Source organism: Chiloscyllium plagiosum, chromosome 1 (assembly GCF_004010195.1).
Source record: "Chiloscyllium plagiosum isolate BGI_BamShark_2017 chromosome 1, ASM401019v2, whole genome shotgun sequence".
NCBI lineage: Eukaryota > Metazoa > Chordata > Chondrichthyes > Orectolobiformes > Hemiscylliidae > Chiloscyllium > Chiloscyllium plagiosum.
In genome coordinates this window covers 138,206,004-138,230,392 of record NC_057710.1, presented here as the reverse complement: position 1 = coordinate 138,230,392, position 24,389 = coordinate 138,206,004, and the positions used below count along the sequence as shown (strand labels likewise).

Genomic DNA, 24,389 nt, shown 5'->3' with positions numbered 1-24,389 from the left:
GTCTCAGGTATTAATGACGTGAGTGTGGTAAACTAGAACTCTTGCTAGTTCTTGCGGAAAATACCTTTCTTAACATGGGTTAGTATAGGTTAGGTGGGCTTGGATCGGCGCAACATCGAGGGCCAAAGGGCCTGTACTGCGCTGTATTCTTCTATGTTCTATGTTCTAACATTCGACACAACTCAGACTTAGCCAAGAAAGCAAATAAAGTTCAATCCATTGAATGCATAAATTTTCAATTCCAGCTGCAGTATTGTGTACTATTCCAGGTACCATGTCTGATGAAGGAGGTGAAGACTTTGGAAAAGATGATTAGAGATCTTCTGCTGTGCTTCCAGGGATGAAGATGACATATGTGGATAAACTGGAGAAGCTGGGGCTGTTCTCTTTAGAACAGAGAAGGCTGAGAGGAGATTTAATAACTGTTTTCCAAAAAAAAAAGCCATGATGAATTTAAATAGAGTGAAACTGTTTTCAGTGACTGAAAGGTCAATAATGAGATGGTATAGATTTAAGGTGGTTGCCAAAATAATAAGAAGTGACGTGAGGATAAACTTTTTTAGACAATTAGGATTTAGAATAGACTGTCTGATAGGCTGGTGGATCAGATTCTACAGTAGTTTACAGGTGGGAGTTGAGTAAATACTTGAAATAAGTAACTTTTCAAAGGAATGGGGAAAGAATGCCTAGATTAGTCTTTAAGAGTTGGAGTGGACCTGATGGACTGAACAACCTAATCTGTGCTGCACCAATTTATGATTCGATGTTGTAGATGATATGATATAAAATGCCCTCACAGCACCAGGGATCCAGGTTCAATTCCAGCCTTAGGTGACTGCCTGTGTGGAGTTTGCACATTCTCCCCATGTCTGCGTGGGTTTTCCCCAGGTGCTCCAGTTTCTTCCCACATGCCAAAGATGTGCAGGTTAGATGAACTGGCTATGCTAAATAGCCACTATGTTCAGGGATGTGTAGGTTAGGTGCACTAATTAGGGGTAAATGGTCTGGGTGGGTTGCTCCTCAGAGGGTCGGTGTGAACTAGTTGGGCCGAAGGGCCTGTTTCCACACTATAGGGATTCTATTAAAAAATGCTGATATCCTGAAATGGGAGGTGTATTCTACATTTTAACAAGTGTGAAACTGCAGATTAAGTTGACAAGTTATTTGCCTCATTACCTGTCCTGAGCAATCAAAGAAGTTGCCCACCACCTCAAAACAAGACATATGTTTCCAACATTATCTCACAACAGAACTGAAGGACTGTCTGGAAAGTTACTTTAAGCTGATTGTCAGGACATGGGCATTACTAACAAGGAATGTTGTTCTTGACCTTCTTCTTTGGCATTCTTCTTTGTCTACTGCAAGCATTTTAATAAAACTAAATACATGTAGATGAGACTGAGTAAGACATTAGTACACCAAATGTTTTATATGGAGGAGAAAGTGAGGTCTGCAGATGCTGGAGATCAGAGCTGGAAATGTGTTGCTGGTCAGGCAGCATCCAGGGAACAGGAGAATCGACGATTCGGGCATAAGCCCTTCTTCAGGAATGTTTTATATGACAATCTGGCAATTTTGTGACCAGGGTTACTCTTTATTTCTAGATTGTGTCCCCATTGTTCTATTTCTTAGATTACATCCTGAAAGCATAATAAATATCAATCCGTGATTGAGGTCTAATCAGCAGGAAATTCTTTCAGGCATCACCATAAGTAATTAAAATAATTTAACAGGATTTTCCAAAAAAACAGCCTAACTTGGAAAACTGTATTTAGCACAACATGGAGACAATGTGAAAATGACGACTTCTTTTGGTCCCTTAATTTTGAGCTGTTACAATCTAAACAAAACTCAAAGCTGGTCGAGAAACAATGCAAAATGCTAACAATGTTCCATTACATTTTTATGTAAATTAGCAGGTGTGTGTGCATTCATAAACTTTTTTTTAAATGTGGAAAATACGCAATGTACTTTAATATGTCAGAGAGGGAGGTATGTGATTGTTTTTCGTGAGGAACGGTCATAATTAGGAGCATTAAAACTCTGGCTGGGAAAGCGAACGCAAAGTTCAACAGCATGTAGCACGCTATCCGAGAGCAACGACAATGAAACAGGTTGTGAACAGCGATTAGGAAGAAATAATATCCCGTGACAGCGCTAGCAAAGCCAAGACTTGTTTTTGATTAGGTTTCGATTATGGAGAGTACGGAGTGGAATGACGGTCCCGCTGGGGAGGATTTCCTTTTGTACACCATCGAGGAGGAGAGGTCGAGCCTAATTTCTGAAGGCACCGCTCGGGATTGCCGTTTGAAGAGTAACTGGGAGTTGGGGGAACCAGGAAGCGACCCCGTCAGCAAGTTTCTGGACAAGCCGGCAACAGGAGTCACTCAGTCAGACATGGTACGCGACTCAAACGGTAATGCATAAAAGTTTTGATGTACTTTCCTTCAAAGATTAATTGTTTTTCCAGTGACTGTAATAAATAGTTTCTCAATTGAAATCAAGGCCCTTAAAGAGGACTTTGCTTGTTTTGTTTCAATTAGGTGGAATCTAACCTTTTTATTATTTAAAAACTCCTTAAAGTAATTGTGCTACAATAACGCGCTATTATAGAAAGCTACAACATTCTGTGCTCTGATACATAGTCATTTATGTAAATAGCAAGCACTTGTGGGCCCACGCAATAAGCCCGACTATATTCCACTTAATATTTCTCCCAACAACACCAACACAGCCAAAACATTCATTTTACCGAACATTTTTAAATCAATTTGCAAACTTTAACTTGGATCTCCACACCTTTTTGAGTTTAACTAGACCCCCCCCCGATTTGGAACTTGATAAAATAACCTTTCTGAAAATCTTGAATGAAACTTTGAAGGGTTTATTACGGTTACTTTGCGTTTTGACTAGCTCCGGATCAAGCAGCACCTTCGCTTTCTAAAACTGTGTTGATTCCTGATAGCTTTAATAATGAAATAACTTCAGTTCAATGTGAAATAATTTAAGTTTGCCATTTTGTGTGCTAGTTTGTCAACTTTCTTTGCAATGGATACCCATGCGCCTAATTTTAATGTTTTGTCCCAATGACTTTGGTTGTAATACCATTATTAGGAACACTCAAATGAATTTCCTATTCTCTTTGTCTCTGTCTCTGTTAGTAATTTGTCATTTAGAAAAATCTAAGCCTGGAGATATGCTTGTTTTACAACTCTGATCTCATTTACATCGGCACAGTGGTTAGCACTGCTGCCTCACAGCGCCAGAGACCGGGGTTCAATTCCCGCCTCAGGCGACTGACTGTGTGGAGTTTGCACGTTCTCCCCGTGTCTGCGTGGGTTTCCTCCGGGTGCTCCGGTTTCCTCCCACAGTCCAAAGATGTGCAGGGTCAGGTGAATTGGCCATGCTAAATTGCCCGTAGTGTTAGGTAAGGGGCAAAATGTAGGGGTAGGGGTGGGTTTCGCTTCGGCGGGTCGGTGTGGACTTGCTGGGCCGAAGGGCCTGTTTCCACACTGTGTAATCTAATCTAATCTAAAGCACTGAGCTTTTTTACAGTACTTTCATTTATGGAGAAAGAGAAAATTTATATGTCACCTCAAATGAACACTAGGAGGAAGTAATCATTCCGCATTTTTATTATTTTATCATCCTCTTCAGGTTTACGTTTGTTTTGTATGTTTAAATGTTCCAGCCTTTTCTACTGTGGTATCCTGCTATTTTACACACTTTGGGAAATATGCTGTTTGTCTCCATTTTATACAGTTAATTGGCACTTCTAAATGTAATTGGTATACATTACTAAATATCTTGCTAACTTGTTGGAGCTGCTAGTTTGCATGGAACGTAATATGGAGGCTCCGGTGGTGTCTTTACACAATCCTGCCAAGTGGATGCCAAGGAAACTGGTCTGAAAGCATCCTCTCCTGAATTGAGATGCCCAGTACCAAGGTACCAATCGCTCAAAATGAGCACCTTTTGGCTGGTGACATTCATATGCCTTACAGCAGACTGTTATGTTTGGAACTTGATCATGGCAGGAGACAGCTGAAACTTTATTGCTGGAACAGCACAGCAGGTCAGGCAGCATCTAGGGAACAGAAGATTCGACGTTTCGGGCACATGCCCTTCTTCAGGAGACACTCAAGTGACAATAGAAATGCTTCAGGGATGTCCTTCATGCATCCCTAATGGTGTTAGACTTTGCCAGTTCATGGAAGTCTCTGACTTGGTGACCAATCACAATGTGAAGGTGAGACTTCATTTTGAATATGCAGTGGAGAAGTGACACGTCGGAGAGAGTGTTCAAAATTCCAAAGAATTCATCTACTTAACCCTCCATGCACTCTCTGTAAGAGGCAGAGGTTACAGATTGTGCATTGGACTTAACCAACCATCTCAAGAACTCAACGAACCAAAGTGAAAGTAGTTTATCCTCAATCCTATGCAACTGCTCAAGAAGGAGAACAGGACAAGGCTAAATTGGAAAACTTCTGTTGGAGAAAGGGAACTTAGCTAAGTGTTAATCCTTTAATTTCCATGTGCATGGGGCAGCTGCATGTTTTAAAAGTGGATGCCTGTCATTTGTTATGAACAAATAAGGTGTATGCTGTAATTTTGTCTGGAAATGTGTGTGCACTTTCTGCAGTTAAAATAGTAGGGACTGTCTGTTGGCCTCTGAAAAACAAGTGCTTTAAGATTTTGGAAGACAAAAGAATAATTTTAGTGTTCCTGCATTGTAAATTAGGGAGCTGTGCTCAAAGGGTGCACCGATCAGAAATTGAGGCAGAACACTTGTGCCTATTGTCCCAACCTTTTTGCCCTGGAAAAGTAATCAATCTCTGTCTGTCATGTGCTGCTGGGCATAGGATGCATTTTCTGCATTTTCTGATTTGATTTTTGCCTCATCCCACAGATTCAATTTTTTTTGAAGGATTACAGTAAGCAGTGCTCATTTATTTCTTGTTACACTCAATTTATAAGGAGGTCAGGGAAAAACACTTCTGCTGGAAAGAAATCTGAGTTGGGCTCACACTGGCCTTATATTATTCACTAAGTGGGAATGCGATAATTATTGTAGATATTTGAATAAAATATCTCCTCAAAGAGATGGAGGAGGGCACAGCATCCTGCCAAGGGAATGCAAAAAAAAAACCTTGGAATAGGAAGATGTGGATCAGAACATGAGAAAGGGGAAAGAAGATGAATTTGAAAAGGATAATTGAGAAAAATAGGGGCAAAAATGTGTTCTTCCAGTAATGCTTGAAGTTGCTGCTGCATCAAGTAAATTGATTTCCCAGGAACAAGCAGCAATGATGGCTCAGCTGCATGGTTCACTTAATACTCACCATTTCTCATTAATATCAATAAAATGTGGTCTATACAGGTAGCAGTCTACTTTGGTGATTTGTGAAGGGGTGTTATAGGAACAATTATTTCCCCCTGTAATATATATAGCAGTAACTTTTACATGCCGCAGTGTCTGTTCTTATATAATACATGATCCATATTTTTAGTGCTTTTTCCTCGTAAGTTTTAGGAGAAGAATCAGACCCCCTGTTTGGCTGTATCAGTGATTTTTATAGGACATTGAATATGGATTAAAGCAGAAAGAGGCTGTTCACTCAGATCAGGGCAGCACGGTGGCTTAGTGGTCAGGGACTCGGATGCGATTTCAGCCTCTGGCGGCTGTCTGTGTGACTTTGCACATTCTCCCCATGTCTATGTGGGGTTCCTCCCACAATCCAAAGATGTGCAGGTGAGATGAACTGGCCATGCTAAATTGCCCATAGTGTTCAGGGATGAGTAAGTTAGGTGCATTAGTCAGGAGCAAATGTTGAGTAATAGCGTAGGGGATGGGTCTGGGTAGGTTACTCTTTAGATGGTCGGTGTGGACTTGTTGGGTCAAATGGCCTGTTTCCACACTGTAGGAATTTTATGATTTTTATCATCTAAATGATTGATACAGTTTGCTGAAACTAACCGAATTTACAGTCATAGGGTCATAAAGGTGTACAGAGTGGAAACAGAGCCTTCGGTCCAACTTGTCCATGCTGATCAGATATTCTAGATAAATCTAATCCCATTTGCCAGTGTTTGGCCTATATCTATCTAAACCTTTCTTATTCATATATCCATACAGATGCCTTTTAAATGTTGTAACTGTACCAGCCTTCTCCATTTCCTCTGGCAGCTCATTCCACATACGCACCACTATCTGCGTGAAAAAGTAGCCCCTTAAGTCCCATTTAAATCTCTCCCCTCTCATCTTTTAAACCCATGTTCTCTAGTTTTGGACTCACCCACCCCAGGGAAAATCACCTTGTCTATTTACCCTATCAATGCCCTTCATGATTTTGTAAACCTCTATAAAGTAACCCCTCAACTTCTAGTACTGCAGGAAAATAGCCCCAGCCTATTCAGATCAAACCCTCCAACCGTGACAACATCCTTGTAAATCTTTTCTGAACCCTTTCAAGTTTCGCAACATCCTTCCGATAGGAAGGAGACCAGAATTGCACGCAATGGTTCGGTCACATTTGGGACAATGTCCTGTACAGCCGCAACATGACCTCCCAACTCCTATACTTAATGCACTGACCCAAAAAGGCAAGTATACCAAATGCTGCCTTCACAATCCTATCTACCTGAGACTCCACTTTCAAGGAGCTATGAGCCTGCACTCCAAAGTCTCTTTGTTCAGCAATGCTCCCCAGGAAATTACCATTGAGTGTATAAGTCCTGCACTGATTTGTCTTTCCAAAATGCAGGACCTCACATTTATCTAAATTAAACTCTGTCACTACGTGGCCCACTGGCCCATCTGATCAAGATCCCTATTTGATCAAGATTCTATGTTCACATCCAAATCATTTATATAAATGACAAAAAGCAGTGGACCCAGCACCGATCTTTGTGGCACACCTCTGGTCACAGGCCTCCAGTCTGAAGAGTAACCTTCCACCACCACCACCCTCTGTCTTCTACCTTCAAGTCAGTTCTGTAACCAATAGCTAATTCTCTCTCTCTTCTATGCTAACTAGTCTATCATGAGGAACGTTGCCAAATGCTTTACTGAAGTCCATATAGATCATGTCCACCGCTCTACCCTCATAAATAGTCTTGGTTACTACTTCAAAAATTGTCTATCAAGTTATTGAGACACTATTTCCCATGCCCAAAGCAATGTTGACTATCCATAATCAATCCTTGCTTTTCCAAATACGTGTAAATCCTGTCCTCAGGATTCCCTCCAACAATATGCCCATCACTGATGTCAGGCTCACCAATCTATAGTTCCCTGGCTTTTTCTTACCACCTTTCTCAAACAGTGGCACCATGTTAGCCAACTTCCAGTCTTCTAGCACCCAAATTGTGGCAATTGATGATCCAAATATCTCAGCGAGGGACCCAGGAACCGCTTCCCACAGAGTTCTAGAGTACATCTGATCAGGTCCTGGGAATTTATCCACTTTTATGTATCTTAAATTGTCCAGATCACTACATCTGTAATATGGACATTTTTCAAGATTTTTCACTATTTATTTCCCCATGTTCTATATCTTTCATATCCTTCTTTACAATAAATGCAGATGCAAAATACTTGTTTCGTATTTCCCCCATCTCCTGAGGTTCTACACATAGGTGGCCTTGCTAATCTTTAATGTAGTTGTAGAATACCTTTGGATTCTCCTTAACCCTATTTGCCAAAGCTATCTAATGTCCTCTTTTTACCCTCCTGATTTCCCTCTTAAGTATTCTCCTACTGCCTTGATATGTTTCTAAGGATTCATTCATTCTCTGCTGTCTATACCTGACGACATATGCTTCCTTCTTTTTCTTGACCCAAGTCTCAATATATCTAGTCATCCAGCACTCCTTACACCTACCAGCCTTGCCCTACACCCTAACAGGAACATGCTGAATCTGGAAAATCATTATCTTTTTTTTTTGAAGGCTTCCCATTTTTCAGCTGTCTCTTTACCTGCAAGCATCCACCCCCAATCAACGTTTGAATGTTCATGCCTAATACTGTCAAAATTGGCCGCCTTCCATTTTAGAATTCTAATTTTTAGATCTGGTTTATCCTTTTCTATCACTATTTTAAAATGAATATAATTAAGGTTGCTGGCCTCTGTCTTTTGACACACTTTCCTCTCTGGCTTGTCCTGAAGGTTTTGACTTCTTATTAAGAAATGATATGTGCGCTGCAGTATCTTGTCAAGATCTGTCCCATCCATAAGGTGGAAAGACATGTTAATGTTTTAGCTATGGGCCATTTATTGGGCCTCGTCAGGGCAGCCTCAATGAAGAAACTGCACTCAAAACAGAAACCTCTTTTCTGTCACCAATTGTGAATGGGTGTGTTGTTTATTTCCAACACTTGGTCTTTCCAGGAGCTTTTCAAAATTTTATCTTCAACTTCCACAAGTGACCGTTCTGCTGTGTGATTCTAGATAGTGGTGACAAGTTAGTTGAATGTATGGTCTTTGTAACTGCACTTGGTGATGCCTTTGGTTTGCATCCACATACATGAGCAGTTATATGGTCAGTGATCTGAAACATAAACATCCGGGTGTGGATTTCACTCCCTTAGCAAATGCCACTGAGAACCAATTAATATTTATGTCACTGATGCGAGCTAACTAGTAGAATGCATCAAAGTGAAAGTTACTACTTTTCTGCGCAAAGATATCTGAAATGTAACTGACCCAAAGATGAAATCACCAAAATTACCATTATTACTTATAAAGAATACCACAATAAAACAGAAAGCAACACAGTGGCTCAGTGGTAGCGCTGCTGCCTAACAGTACCAGGGACCCTCGATTGTTTCAAGCCTTTGGCGACTGTCTGTGGCGTTTGCACTTTCTCCCCATGTCTGCATGGGTTTCCTCCAGGTGCTCTCCAGTTTCCTCCAAAGATGTGCAGGTTAGATGAATTGGCCACGCTAAATCGCCCATAATGTCCAGGGATGTCTAGGTTGGGTGCATTAGTCAGAGGTATATATAGGGTAGGAGGAATGAGTCTGGGTGGGTTACTCTTCAGCCCAACAAGTCCACACCGACCCTCCGCAGGGTCTGTTTCCACACTGTAGGGATTCTATGATCTTATGATCAATGCCGCGCTTTCATTGCAATGATTGCTATTCATATAGCAGAATCAATTTTGGTAATACCTATTGTGTGCATTCTAGATGAAATACACTTTTTTTGCTTTAGTGGTGAAATGACTCTGTTTCAGATTGCTGCACTGCCCAGTTCTGGAGCAATAGAGGACATCGGTATCATTTAGGAATTTTAAAGTTCACTGATAGTAATGAATTCAATTTTCTAAATGTAAGCAAAACTATACATAAACGTGTCTGCCATTTGAAAAAATTACAATATATGTGCAATTTTCAAATTGTGTACACTTGACAGAGTCCCTGAATCTGGGAAGTCCTTGCATAGGTAAAAAATCTTCAATTACAGGAGAAGTAAACAAATTGTTTGTTTACTTTATTGTCAATTATTCTGAATCGGTTGGATCTAAATCCACACTTCTGGAGGTAAAAGCACTGCTGAAATCTTGTGTTTTTTTCCCCCTTGCTCTTCTACCTTTTCTGCCATTCTTTCATTTTATTCTCTCATTCACTTCCCAAAGATGTGCAGGTCAGATGAATTGGCAATGCTGAATTGCCCATAGTGTTAGGCGCATTAGTCAGAGGGAAATGGGTCTGGGTGGGTTACTGTTTGGAGGGTCGGTGTGGACTTGTTGGGATGAAGGGCCTGTTTCCACACTGTAGGGGATCTAATCAAACCCCCTTTTTGTCTTCTGGCAATGATCAATTAAGCAAAGAGCATCGAGAATATTAGCAGTTGGTGAATGGGTTAAAGTGAAAAGGATGATGCAAGTGTTGATGAAAGAAGTTTGAATTTGCTTAGTAAACAGGAAATATTTGTTCTGTAGAAGGAGTTCATAGCTCTACGTTCAAGTTAATCATCAGTATCCGTCAGGATAAGAAGCTGAAGTCCTCAGCGTCTTCAGGAGGGATATCTATCCTTTTTCTGTAGTCAGCAAAATCTGAAAACATTGTTCTAATTGTTGGAGGCTGAATTAATGCAGGATTTGAACTTTGCCTTTGTAGTAGAATGAAGGAGAAGTAAATATTTGTGTTACGTCAATTCGAGTTCCAAACAAAAAGCCAGAATATTTGATACCTTAGCTGAAATCCAGGGTCTTAAAATCACTAGATTTTCCAGAGTGAGACATACAGTTACATTAATGGATAACTTTAAACTGGCCAAATTTATTTTTTGTATAAGCTGTGTACAGTTGTTTGGAGTAATTAATATAGAATTTTTAAAATGTAATTGCCAAGGATTGCAAATGTTTTCCTTTTGTGCCCCACCCCCACCCACCTAAACACGTTAGTTTTTTTTTGAATTCGTGCCTCATGGTGACAATGGCCTTCACATAATTAAAATAAATGGCTAAAGTTCTAAAGAAAAACCTGATAGTTAACATTCCAGCAGCAATTATGCTGCCATTCATGGAAGTGCTTTAGATTAGTTGCCCTTGACAATGGTTAAAACACCTGATCAGTCAAATTTAGAATAATTTAAATAAAATAATTGATAGTTTTAATGTGATTTATGTTAAAATCACACAGTAAATATTTTCTATTGAAACTGTCTTAAGTTATGATTACAGAATGGAGCTGAAAATTCCCAATATGACTCCCTGAAAAGAGAACATTGGGAATAGAAGCTAAAGTTGGTTTTTTAGTCCTTTGAGCCTATATATCCATTCAGTGAGATCATTGCTGATCTTCAGTCTCTTCTTTAGCCTCATTTACTAATTTCAATCGTTCAAATCTATAGAAATCAAAAACATAGCTATTTCAGTTTTGAATAAAAGTAATGACTGAGCATCAAACGCTGTCTGAGGCAAAGGTTCATAAGCCTGTTGAATGAGCACTTTCACCTGATCCCAGTCCAAAATGGCTGCACTCTTCAAACATGATTGCAACCTCAGACTGGGGAATATCCTTCCAGTGTCCATCTTGTCAAGGCTATTAATTTTAAGTAAATTTGATTTATTGTTGTCATGTACCAAGATACAGCGAAATGTGTTGTTTAGCATCCCATAGAGACAGGTCGTACCATATCGAGTGCATCAGGGCAGTAGCAGCATATAGTGTTACTGCCGCAGAGAGCGAGAAAGATCAACATTAACATTTTAAGAGGTCTGTTCAAAAGTCTGATAAGTGGGGAAGGAGTTGTTCTTAATAGGTGTTTTTATTAGATTCTCATTTATTCTTCTAAATGCATGTGAGTATAATCTATTCAATCTTCCATCACAGACAATTGTCTAATCCCAAGAATCAATCTAGTGAACGCTTGGCTCTGTAAGGCAATTAGATCCTTCCTTCAATAAGGAAACTGGGACTATACATGGTATTTGATGTGTAGCATCCCCAAGATGTTTTGCTTCTTACACTTGGACTCCAGTCCACTTGCCATATCATTTACCGTCCTAATTTCTTGGCTGTACCTGCACAGCAATTTTCTGTGAATATTATACAAGGTCACTCTAAATACCAACTTTTCCCTTTATCTCTCCATTTTGAAAAAAACTGGTGAACTCATACTTGCAGCACCCCTCCAGCAAAACTTGTTTGAATGAGAATGACCCGCTATTCCCATTCACTGTGCTAATAGGGTAAATGTGGAAAGATTGTTTCCCCTTATGGTAGAGCATAGGATCAGAGGCCATAATCTCAGATTAAGGGGTCACCATTTGAAGTGAGATGAGGAGGAATCTTTTGAGGTTACTGACTCCATTGAATACTGTAGATGGCTGTTCAAGCTGGGCTGTCAAATACATTTAAAGTTGAGATAGAGGGATTTGTAATCAGTGAGTGAATTGGGAGTTATGGAGATAAAGCAGGAAAATGGAGTTGAGGATTATCATATCAGCCATGATCTTGTTGAACGGTGGGGCATGATTGATGGGGCCAAATGGTTTACTTCTGCTCCTGCATCTTATGGACTTGACTAAGTATCTTTGCCCAAAGTCTCCAAGGCAGGCACAGAATTCTTTAAAGATTTAGGATCATTGGAGGCACCTCCCATGCATCAACCTATTGAATGAGGTTAGAAACTGTGCAGTAGTAAGCCCGGTCTGCAAGAGAATGTCCCTTGGTCCCTTGGGCATCACCTCAGCATGTAGGAGGCCCAACAGCTCTCCCATGGGACTTTCTGATCTAGAAATTGTTTTTGTTCCCCAGCTACAGCTTCTGCCTGAGTTTTGTTTGTGCTGATTCTGTAATTGCAGGGCTCAATGGGCCTGCAAATTTTGTAATCTGTTTTGCTTACTTTCCATTGTGGTGCTAGGCACTAAACTTGACACAGTTAGTTTAAAGTGATTTTTAGGTTAATGACCTGACTCCTAGATAGACCATCAGGGCAGAGTCTAAGTCCACAAGTAATGTACAAGTCTTGGTCTGCTATAGTTTCAAAGCAGAGCAAGACTGACAAGTTTTGGCCCATCTCTGAGTGATTATTAGAAGCTAGTATCAAAACAATTCAACCTTTTGTTAACTGACTGAATGGATTACTTTGAGGTACAATTGATTGACAATAAAGTGGAGGTTGTTTAAATCAGTTGGTCGGACAGATGGCTTATGAACAACACTAAAAGTGTAGGCTCATTTCATGCAACAGCTGAGGTCACTATGAATGTCCTGCCTTCTCGATCTTGCCCCTTGCCTGAGGTATGGTGACCTTTGGGTTAAAATTAACACAATTCATCGTTTTCTTATGATTCTTTAGGACTTTGACGGCTTTGCTGTAAAGTAATCCTAATCCAGTTGTCAGTGCAAAAAAAGATGGCAGCAAATGGTAGAAATATAAATAAAAAGATGATATTATTTAAATACACAGCACATGCAATCGCTGTGAAGAGAAACAATAAAGCAATTTTTGAAATCCACCTTCAAGGATCTGTCCAAAAGCACATCAGGAATTTGAATGTATGTTTAATTTGAATGGAAAGCTGAGGGTTTGGTTGATTTCCTGATATAAGGTGATGGTGGACAATGCTTTCTGCTGTGATCTGGCATAGTAAAACTGTTCCTACAGGCTAATGTTATCAGATGTTAGAATTGTGAGTTGTTGTTGTTGTTGTTTATAAGCTGTCAATGACAGCACAATTTTGGTAGTCAGTGCAAAGCAAAGGGGCTTTCCTGCTAACTTTAAAAGAAGCTGAGAAATCCAGCTGTTTTATGGTGAGCTGTGGTGCGAGCATTAGTCCTTTCAACGTACAATTGATGGCTCTGCAGCTTAATGAAAATTCCCAGTGTTTAGCTGCAGTGATCTCAAGATGTCTAAGCAACCAAATACATTAAAGTGTTTCATGGCAGCAAATCAGGAAATGAAAAACTTTCTTCAAATAAAGCAAAATCAAACTAGGAACATTTCCCTGGGCAAAGGTAAAATCTGAAATATAGTGAAAAGTCTTAAGACAATAATCATAATGGTGATATTTGACACCATTCCATTTTGGAGGCCAGATCAGCAATAGTTGTCACCCAGATCTACATCTAAACTCCCATTGAATAAAGAGTAAATTGATGTGGATTTCCAAACAGTGGCAAAGGAAACATCCTACCAAATGATTTCATGGGCTCTGGTTGGATTTATGTAATGGGCAAAGAGAAACATGTGGAGGGATAGTGACAGGCAGTGGAACTTTGCCATTCTTGGAAAGAATAACACTTTTTTTTAAAAAGACCATTTTTCTAATGACTAACATACAGAATTCAAGTCAAGATTTCATGTTTAAGATTTTAACTGTAAAACAGAAACTGAAAGCAACATTGATTAAAATATTCAAATAAAAGCGCAATAATGCAGATGCTGGAAATCTGAAAAACAAACAGGAAGTATTGCAGAAACTCAACAGGTCTGACAACATTCATGAGAGTTGTTTCAAGACTGATACAACTCTCCAGTTCTTCAGAATTTAAAAATAATTCTTAATAAGAAACTAATAAACTACAGAAAAGGTATTCCTTGTTTACTTCTGAACACAACTGCAAACCACACACCATAATTATGCATATCTATAGAAATGAACTACTTTGTATAAAATCTCAAGCTCCTCCCATCTTTAACAGGATATCTTCTCCCTGCCCACATAGTGAATCTTTCAGTATCCATTTAAACTGCATCTCTTCACCCAATTTTGTCAGCAAAATCGAATGAACTTCCAGTAGCAATGTACTCACTGGTGACTCCTTGGTCTTTTACTCTTGACAAGCCTTGGCTGTTTAAATTGGAAGTCCATTTTCACCAGCAGTGTGCTTGATCATTAACCCCAAAATCCTTGTCTTCTGCTTGGCATAACAATGCCTTCTCAAGAGTCTATTTCCCCTGTTCTTTTTCTGACTGACATTGTGTTGGTGTCAGAACCAACTGCCTCCTCCTTTCTGTCCAAGATGTTAAAATGTACACCTTGCAGTAAGTTTTAATTTGAATTTCAACCTCTGTATCAAGCAGGTCATGTTCAAATCCTGGCTGTTCTGTTGTTGATTGGATTCCACCCTCCAAACTATTGCATTTTAGTTTGAATTAACGGCCACAGTTTAACATGAAACTTGACAAAACGGTTATGTTTGAGGATTTCTGTTTTCCTCTATATTTACTGTCAGATTCAGAGAGCTGATGATGATGAATGGTGGTGGTTTGCCGTGAAAACACTTGCAAATTTTAAGCTATTGTGTTTAGAAGGATTGCACAAACTCATGATATTTTTCTAATTCAATGCATTCTAGTACAGGGTCCATTAGAAGAAAATGAGGCAACTGTTTCACTTCCTGAAGAACCATCACATGATTCATCAGCCATAGGATATTGGGAAACAGGTGAGAATGATCCACAATTATACGGTAGCAGTTACAATGTGCGTATGCTCCATAAATGTATTTGAACCATCATAAAACTGAAACCTTGTGTACTGAACTTTCACAACACTGTACTATCTCCTGTAGAATGTGTGACAATACTTTAAAAAGGTTTTTGTCCTTTTTTTTGGAAGAGAGGTTGTAAAAGGCAGAAGAAGTGCTTAAGAGTCTTGTTTAACAATGGAAGGGGAGTAGTCAGTTCTCCCAGTTCAGTTTATTTCTATCTTGTTTTTAGCTATAGCAGTCACAAGATATGAGTCCAGGGGAGTTGCAAATCTCAGTAAGGAACTCCATTGACTTTCTTTTAAAATCTCTCTCTCTGGATGGTGCTTCCTCCTGCCTGTAAGAATTTGTGTGAATTTCATGGGCGGCATGGTGGCACAGTGGTTAGCACTGCTGCCTCACAGCGCCAGAGACCCGGGTTCAATTCCCACCTCAGGCGACTGACTGTGTGGAGTTTGCACATTCTCCCTGTGTCTGCGTGGGTTTCCTCCGGGTGTTCCGGTTTCCTTCCACAGTCCAAAAATGTGCAGGTTAGGTGAATTGGCCATGCTAAATTGCCCGTGGTGTTAGGTGCAGGGGTAAATGTAGGGGAATGGGTCTGGGTGGGTGCGCTTCGGTGGGTCGGTGTGGACCTGTTGGGCCGAAGGGCCTGTTTCCACACTGTAAGTAATCTAATCTAATCTAATCTACCTTTTTGCCAAGGGGTGTGTTCATGGGATGTTACTATATTGGAACAGTTAATTAGTGATAGTTGCTATATCAGTTTGGTTAAGCTTTCCAGTTGTTCTTCTAAATTCTGCTTTCTTTTGTTCATATTTCAACTGTAGTGTTTAAATAAATTCTGTTTTGCTTAAAGCCAAGTGGTTTGACCAGTTGCATCATACCTGGAACACCCACTACTCATCTGCCTTTAAATAAGAAAAAAATTAGGGTCCAGGTTACATACTTAAAATATTTTGAGGGGGTCTGGTCTGGTCGATAACAACTGTAAGTATTCATGTATGGAAACTTGTGCAGTAAATTCTTCCCTGAATTACTTGTTGTTGAATAGGTAAATACGTTATCAAGAGAACTGTTTCAAATTTCTCACAAATAAAATTGCACCTGAATTCTCATCTTAAAATTCCCCATCAGTTCCTTTTATCACAAGTCACTTCTTCCTCTCTTAATAGGGTCAAAAGTTTATTGAAAGCGTCTTTTTCCCACAGTTGCCAGAACGAGTCCATGATGATTAATTGCTCCCACCATAATGGGTAAGAGCTGCAGGAAACTATCCGTGTGACAGGTGTCACATTGAGGAAATTTTCAAAATAAAAAGTCTTGAATTGGACATTGCTGGCAAAGCTGGCATTTATGGTTTACTTGCAGTTTCCCTTGAGAAGACGGTTATGGAGAACTTCCCAAACTGTGAGTGACACTGAGATTTTGGAGTAATCCTTTCCAATGCAGCAAAAGCTGGCATACAACTCAGACTGACTTGTGATAGCTAAGAGGCGTTCATAAGTCATTTTTTTTGTGGCTGAGCAGACTGGTCTCTGTGGTTCAGTTGCTGCTGCTGCTGCTCCTTTGAATGGGGAGGCATTTGTTTTTTTTTGTTTATTGGAAAAACTCAGCTTTTTAACCAACTACCACTATCCCCCACCTCAATGAAGGAGTTGGTAGGGAGGATGTGGGAGTGAGATGTGGAGGTGGAAGGGGAGATATAGGATTAGCAGAGATGTGGGATAGGGTGGAGCTGGGGTGAGAGGTAGAAGAGAGGAAATATGGGGCAGTGAAAGGGGGAGGGGAGATGCTAGGGGTGCAGATGGGTGAAGAACAATGAGGTGTGGGAGGATGTAGTTGGGTGAAGTAAATGGTGAAGGATAGGGTGAAGAAGGTGAGGGACATTGGGGTTGGAGATTTGTGAAGGAGGGGAAGGATGGCCATTCATCGTGGAGTACTGAAGCCGTTAAGTGAAGGTACATGAAATTATGATGATTCAAATATAGCTAACCCAAAACCAAGGTTGTGACAAAGTTGTCAGCTGTTCCTGCTGGCAGAATAGGAAATTCAATAGAAGGACGAACATGAGAAACTGAAATTCTGAATTGAAGATCATAACTCTTTCAACTATTACACGTGTCATTTTGATTATTTTTTAATGATTATATATTTATATACTTGGAACATTATATTTTGATTCGATCACCAATTCTCTCTTTCATTTGATAAGTGACCAATGTTTTCAGGGAAAACAGGTCTACTGTATCAAATCTCCTCTTGGTAACAGCGGTTAAATCTACCTTTTTAATCTTATTTGCTTTAAAGTCTACAATCCCAGTTTCACTAGTCCCCTCACAGAATCTGGATTTCTCCAGCTCTGGTAACATTCTCGTAAATATCCTTTGCAAGTATGCACTGTCGGCATGAGGTGGTGGAGGGAATAGAGCTTTTAGCTGAAGCATGGCATGCAATCAAATGAATTAGTTTGTTTGGTTTGCATCTAGTTTTGTGTGTTGCAGCTAAACACATTCAGGCAGGCGAAGAACATTGAAGTGCCTTTTAAAGGCTAATAGAAAGTTGAAAAGGCATTATATTATTTATTTCTCTGAACATCGCAATATATGCATAAGACCTTCAATGCAGGATCAAACAATATTTCACAGTGCCTCAGAGCTTGGACAAAGAAATCAAATCAGTTTTTGAAGCTGACTCAGGAAATGGAGTCGCACTGATGCTGCTGCTGATGGTCTAAACAAAGCAGAAAACCCAAATGTACTCATTAAATATTAGGCAAGAACTTTAAAAGTTGATTATGGGGAGTCAATGTTCACAGGTAAAGGGATGACTAGAAAATGGGAAGCATTCAAAAGTGAGATCACAAACAGTATGAACCTGTTAGGGTGAAAGGAAAGGCTGGTAGGTGTAGGGAATGCTGGATGAATAGAGAAATTCAGGTTTTGGTTAAAACAAAGGAAGCATGTGTCAGGTATAGACAGCAGAGATCAAGTGAATGCCTGGAAGAGTATAAAGGGTAGTTAGAGTATCTTGAAGAGGGAAATCAGGTTGACAGAAAGGGGACATGAGATAGCTTTGGCAAATCGGGTTAAGGAGAATCTGAAGGGATTCTACAAATACATCAAGAACAAAAGGGTAACTAGGGAGAGAATACGGCCCGAGATAGCTTTGGCAAATCGGGTTAAGGAGGAATCTGAAGGGATTCTACAAAACATCAAGAACAAAAGGGTAACTAGGGAGAGAATACGGCCCCTTAAAAACTAGCAAGTCAGCCTATGTATGGAACCACAGGAGATGAGGGAGATACTAAATCAGTGTTTTGAATCAGTGTTTAGTGTGAGGAAGGATATGGAAGATAGATAATGTGGGGGAATAAATAGTGACATCTTGAAAAATGTCCATGCCATTGAGGAAGATATGCTGGATGTCTTAAAGCGCATAAAAGTGGATAAATCCCTAGCTGGAGTACAACCTGAGAAAGTGTGAGGTCATGTACTTTGGTCAGAAGAATAGAGTCATGGACCATCTTCTAAGTGGGGAGAAAATTTAGAAGTCTGAACTGCAAAGAGACTTGGAAGTTCTAGTCCAGAATTCTTTCAAGGTAAACTTGCAGGTTGAGTCAGTAGTTAAGAACGCACATGCAATAATGGCATTTATTTTGAAGGGATGTACCTCTGAGGCTCTTTAAGGCTTTGGTCAGACCACATTTGCAGTATTGTGCACAGTTTTGGGCTCTATATCTCAGGAAAGATATACTGGCCTGGAGTGTGTTCAGAGGAGATTAACAAGAATGGTCCCAATATTGAAAACTTAATGTATGAGGAATGTTTGAGGACTCTCTGTTGATACTTGATGGAGTTTGGAAGGATCTAATTGAAACGTACAGATTACTGAATGGCCTGGACAAAGTAGATGTTGAAGTGTTTCCATTGGTTGGAGAGACTAGTATCCGAGGGTACATCCTTAGAGTAAAGGGAAGACCTTTGAGACAGAGTTCAGGAGAAACCTCTTCAGCCAGAAAGTGGTGAATCTATGGAACTCATTGCCACAAAAGGCTGTGGAAGCCAGATCATTGAGTATATTTAATACTGAGATAGATAGGTTCTAGAGTATCAAGGGGATCTAAATTTTATGGGGAGAAAGCAAGAGAAGGGGTTGAAGAAAATTACCAGCTGTGATTGAATGGCGAAGCAGACTCTAATTTCTGCTCCTATGTCTTACGGTCCTATGAACCTAATCAGGTGTACCCTAGAACTCTGTAGGAAGCTAAGGAAGAGATTTATAGACCCCTTGCTGAGATATTTGTAACATTGATAGCCACAAGTAAGGTGCCAGAACTCTGGAGATTGGCTAACATGGTGCCACTATTTAAGAAAGGTGATGTGGAAAAGCCAGGGACCTTGAGACGGGTGAGTTTGACATCGATGGTATGCACGTTGTTGGAGAGAATCCTGACGGACAGGATTTATATGTATTTGGAAAGGCAAGGACTGATGAGGGATAGTCAACATGGCTTTATGAGTGGGCAGTTGTCTCACTGACTGGAGTTTTTTGAAGAAATAACAAAGAGATCTGCTGATGGCAGAGCAGTGGATGTTATCCATGTGGACTTGAGTAAAACATTCTCCAAGGTTCCTCGTGGTAGACTGGTTAGCACCTGTCTCTTGATTAAATTTTAGAAAATATAAGCCGTAAGTATTAAGTTAGCCTGGAACAGTGCTTTTTTAGAGCAATAAGACTGCTGTTTTCTGGGTCTGTAGATTGTCAAGGAGCAAAAGTGGCCTTTAGTAGAGTGATATGCTCTTCTTGTCAGATGTGGGTGTTCAGAGAGAGTCTGTGTTACTGAGGATTTTATCTGCAATAAATGTTTTTTGGTTGTGAATCCTATCTGATTGATTTAATGGATCAGTTGGAGTGACAGTTAATGGCAATGAGGAATTTACAAGAGCATGGGGTGTGATGGATGGCAGTTATAGGAAGGGAGAAAAACCACAGATACAGTCGGGTAGAAGGATTAGCTCCAGGAAAGGTAGGGAAGGTATGCAGGGAGTATAGGAGTCTTCTGTGGCTATCCCCATTTCAAACAAGTATGCTGTTTTGGAAAATATAAGGAGTGATGGACTCTCAGGGGAATGTAGCTCGAGCAGCCATATTTCTGGTATCAAGACAGGCTCTAATGTAATGAGGGGTATGTCAGGTTCCAAGCGATTGATTGTGTTAGAGGGCTCTCTAGTCAGAGGCACAGACAAATGTTTCTGTGCCAGCAACAAAAAATCAGAATGGTGTGTTGCCTCCCTGGTACCAGGATCAAGGATGCCTCAGAGGGTGTAGAATGTTCTCAAAAGGGAGAGGGGCCAGTAGGAAGTCATTGTACACATTGGAATGAACAATATAGGAAGGGAAAAGGATGAGATTCTGAAGGGAGAATATAGAAAGTTAGGTAGGAATTTAAAAGGGAGGTCCTCAAGGGTAGTAATGTCTGGATGACTCCCAGTGCTATGAGCTAGTGAGAGTAGGAATAGGAGGATAGAGCAGATGAATGTGTGGCTGAGGGGCTGGTGCATGGGAGAAGGGTTCTCAGTTTTGAATCACCTGGAATCTCTTCTGGTGTAGAAGTGACCTGTACAAGAAGGATGGATTGCACCTGAATTGGAAGGGGACTAATATACTGGCAGGGAGATTTGCTAGAACTGCTCAGGAGGATTTAAACTAGTAAGGTGGGGGGAGTGAGACCAAGGGAGATAGTGAGGAAAGAGACTGACACTGGTACAGTTGAGAAAAGAAACGAGTCAAACAGTCAGGGCAGGCAGGGGCAAAGCAGAGAACAAGGCAGGATTGATAAATTAAACTGCATTAACTTCACTGCAAGGGGCCTAACAGGGAAGACAGATGAACTCCAGGGCATAGTTAGGAACATAGGACTGGGACATTGTAGCAGTTACAGAAATGTGGCTCAGAGATGGACAGCACTGGCAGCTTAACGTTCCAGGGTATAAATGCTACAGGAAAAGTAGAAAGGGAGACAAGAGAGGAGGGGAGTAGCATTTTTGATAAGGGATAACACTACTGCTATACTTGGGAAGGATATTCCTGGGAATACATCCAAGGAAGTTATTTGGGTGGAACTGAGAAATAAGAAAGAGGTGACCATCTTAGTGGGATTGTATTATACACTCGCTAATAGTCAGAGGGAAGTTGAGAAACAAACTTGTAAGGAGATTTCAATTATCTGTAAGAATAATAGGGTGGTTATGGTAGGGGATTTTAACTTTCCAGACATAGACTGGGACTGCCATAGTGTTAAGGTTTAGATGGAGAGGAATTTAAGTGTATACAAGAAAGTTTTCTGAGTCAGTATGTCAATGTACTGATGAGAGGTCACCAAAACTTGACCTACTCTTGGGAAATAATGCAGGGCAGGTGAGTGAGGTATCAGTGGGGGAACATTTTGGGTCCAGTGACCATAATTCTATTAGTTTTAAAATAGTGATGGAAAAGGATAGACTGGATCTAAAAGTTGAAGTTCTGAATTTGAGGAAGGCTAATTTTGACGGTATTAGGCAAGAGCTTTTTCAAAAACTGATTGGGGGCAGATGTTTACAGGAAAAGGGACAGCTGGAAAATGGGAAGCCTTCAGAAATATAGTGATGGAAAAGGATAGACTGGATCTAAAAGTTGAAGTTCTGAATTTGAGGAAGGCTAATTTTGACGGTATTAGGCAAGAACTTTTTCAAAAACTGATTGGGGGCAGATGTTTACAGGAAAAGGGACAGCTGGAAAATGGGAAGTCTTCAGAAATGAGATAATAGGAGTCCAGAACCAGTATATTCCTGTTAGGGTGAAAGGCAAGGCTAATAGATGTGGGGAATGCTGGATGACTAGAGAAATTGAGGGTTTGGTTAAGAAAAGGAAGGAAGCATATGTCAGGTGTAGACAGGAGAGATCGAGTGAATCCTTAGAATATTAAGGCCGTAGGACTATACTTAAGAGGGAAATCAGGAGGGCAAAAAGGGGACATAAGAAAGCTTTGGCAAACAGAGATAAGGAGAATCCAAAGGGTTTTTATAAATACATTTAAGGACAAACTGGTAACTAGGGAAGAGAGTTGGAGCTGAAAATGTGTTGCTGGAAAAGCACAGCAGGTCAGGCAGCATCCAAGGAGCAGGAGAATCAACGTTTCGGGCATGAGCCCTTCTTCAGGAATGAGGAATGTATGCCAAGCAGACTAAGATAACCCCTCAAAGATCAGCAAGGCAGTCTGCGTTGAGCCACAGGAGATGGAGGTACTAAACGAGTATTTTGCATCAGCGTTTACTGTGGAGAAGGACATGGGAGACATGGAATGTGGGGAAATAGATGGTGACATCTTGAAAAATGACCATATTACAGAGGTGGTGGTGCTGGATATCCTGAAACGCATAAAGGTTGGTAAATTCCCACTACCTGATTGGGTGTACCCTAGAACTCGGTGGGAAGCTAGGGAACTGATTGCTGGGCCCCTTGCTGAGATATTTGTATCATTGTTTGTCACAGGTGAGGTGCTGGAAGACTTGGAGATTGGCTAACATGATTCCACTGTTTAAGACAGGTCAGAAGGGCAAGCCAGGGAACAAAAGTCCGGTGAGCCTGATGTCAGTGGTGGACAAGTTGTTGGAGGGATTACTGAGGGAAAGGATGTACACGTATTTGGAAAGGCAAGGACTGCTTAGGGATAGTCAACATGGCTTTGTGGATGGGAATCGTGTCTCTCAAACTTGATTGAGTTTTTTTGAATATGTAACAGAGGATTTATGAGGGCAGAGCAGTAGATGTGATCTATATGGACTTCTGTAAGGCGTTTGACAAGGTTACCCATGGGAGACTGATTAGCAAGGTTAGATGTCATGGAATACAGGGAGAGCTAGCCATTTGGATGCAGAAATGGCTCAAAGGTAGAAGTGAGAGGGTGGTAGAGGCTTGCTTTTTGGAGTGGAGGCCTGTGAGCAATGGATTGCCACAAGAATCCGTGCTGAGTCTACTACTTCTCGTGATTTATATAAATGATTTGGATGTGAACATAGGAAGTATAGTTAGCATGCTTGTAGATGACACAAACATTGGAAGTGTAGTGGATAGTGAAGAAGGTTACCTCAGATTACAACAGGATCTGGACCAGATGGGCCAATGGGCTGAGAAGTGGCAGATGGAGTTTAATTCAGATAAATGCGAGATGCTGCATTTTGGGAAAGCAAATCTTAGCAGGACTTATACACTTAATGGTAAGGTCCTAGGGAATGTTGTTGAACAAAGAGACCTTGGAATGCAGGTTCATGGCTCCTTGAAAGTGGAGTCACAGGTAGATAGGATGATGGAGGCATTTGGTATGCTTTCCTTTATTGGTCAGAGTATGAGTATAGGAGTTGGGATGTCATGTTGCGGCTGGTCAGGACATTGGTTTGGAATATTGTGTGGGTTCAGAAAAAATTTACAAGGGTGTTACCAGGGTTGGAGGATTTCAGCTGTAGGAAGAAGTTGAATAGGCTGGGGCTGTTTTCCCTGGAGCGTCAGAGGCTGAGAGGTGACCTTGTAGAAGTTTATAAAATCATGAGGGGCATGGATAGGGTAAATAGACAAAGTCTTTTCTCTGGGGTGTGGGGAGTCCAGACCTAGAGGCTTAGGTTTAGGGAGAGGGGAAAGATATAAAAGAGACCTAAGGGGCAACGTTTTCAAGCAGAGGGTGGTATATTTATGAATTGAGCTGCTAGAGGAAGTGGTGGAGGCTGATACAATTGCAACATTTAAGAGGCACTGGGTATATGAATAGGACGTTTTTAGAGGGATATGGGCCAAGTGCTGGCAAATGGGACTCTATTAGGTTGGGACATCTGGTCGGCATGGACCTGTTGGACTGAAGGGTCTGTTTCTGTGCTGTACATCTCTATGACTCTGTAGCTATTTAGTTACAGAACTGGTTTAAAGTTAGAAGGCAGTGGTGGTGGAGGTTTGCTTTTCAGAATTGAGGTGTGACCAGTGGGATGCTGCAAGTATCAGTGCTGGGTCCACTGCTTTCTGTCATCATAAATGATTTGGATGTGAACTTAGTAGGTATGGTTATCATGTTTGCAGATGACATCAAAATTGGAGGTGTAGTGGCCATCTAAAAAGGTTACCTGCAAGTACAATGGGACCTTGATCACATGGGTGATTTGGCAGGTGGAGTTTAGTTTAGATAATGTGAGGTGCTGCATTTTGGAAAGGCAAATTGGGGCACGACTTATACACTTAATGGTAAGGTCCTGGGGAGTGCTGTTGAACAAAGAGACCTTGGAATGCAGGTTCTTAGTTCCTTGAAAGTAGAGTTGCAGGTAGATAGGATATTGAAGAAGATGTTTGATATGCTTTCCTTTATTGGTCAGAGTATTGAGTACAGGAGTTGGGAGGTCATGTTGTGGCTATACAGCTC

At 40.7% G+C, this 24,389-nt stretch overlaps 1 protein-coding gene across 9 annotated transcripts in view; it reads left to right on the top strand.

Moving 5' to 3' along the window:
* Positions 1–1,983: 1,983 nt before the first annotated feature.
* LOC122553840 (SH3 domain and tetratricopeptide repeat-containing protein 1) overlaps positions 1,984–24,389 on the top strand; it is an 81,667-nt gene continuing 59,261 nt past the window's right edge. For 2 of the 9 annotated variants that reach the window (XM_043698261.1, XM_043698245.1), the window contains exons 1-2: positions 1,989–2,416; positions 14,819–14,908. In XM_043698261.1, the coding sequence (XP_043554196.1) occupies positions 2,197–2,416; positions 14,819–14,908 (310 nt within the window). In that variant the 5' untranslated portion in view covers positions 1,989–2,196. Of the gene's footprint in view, positions 2,417–14,818; positions 14,909–24,389 lie in introns of all 9 variants that reach the window. The other 7 variants (XM_043698298.1, XR_006312862.1, XM_043698254.1 and 4 more) reach the window with 7 other exon arrangements.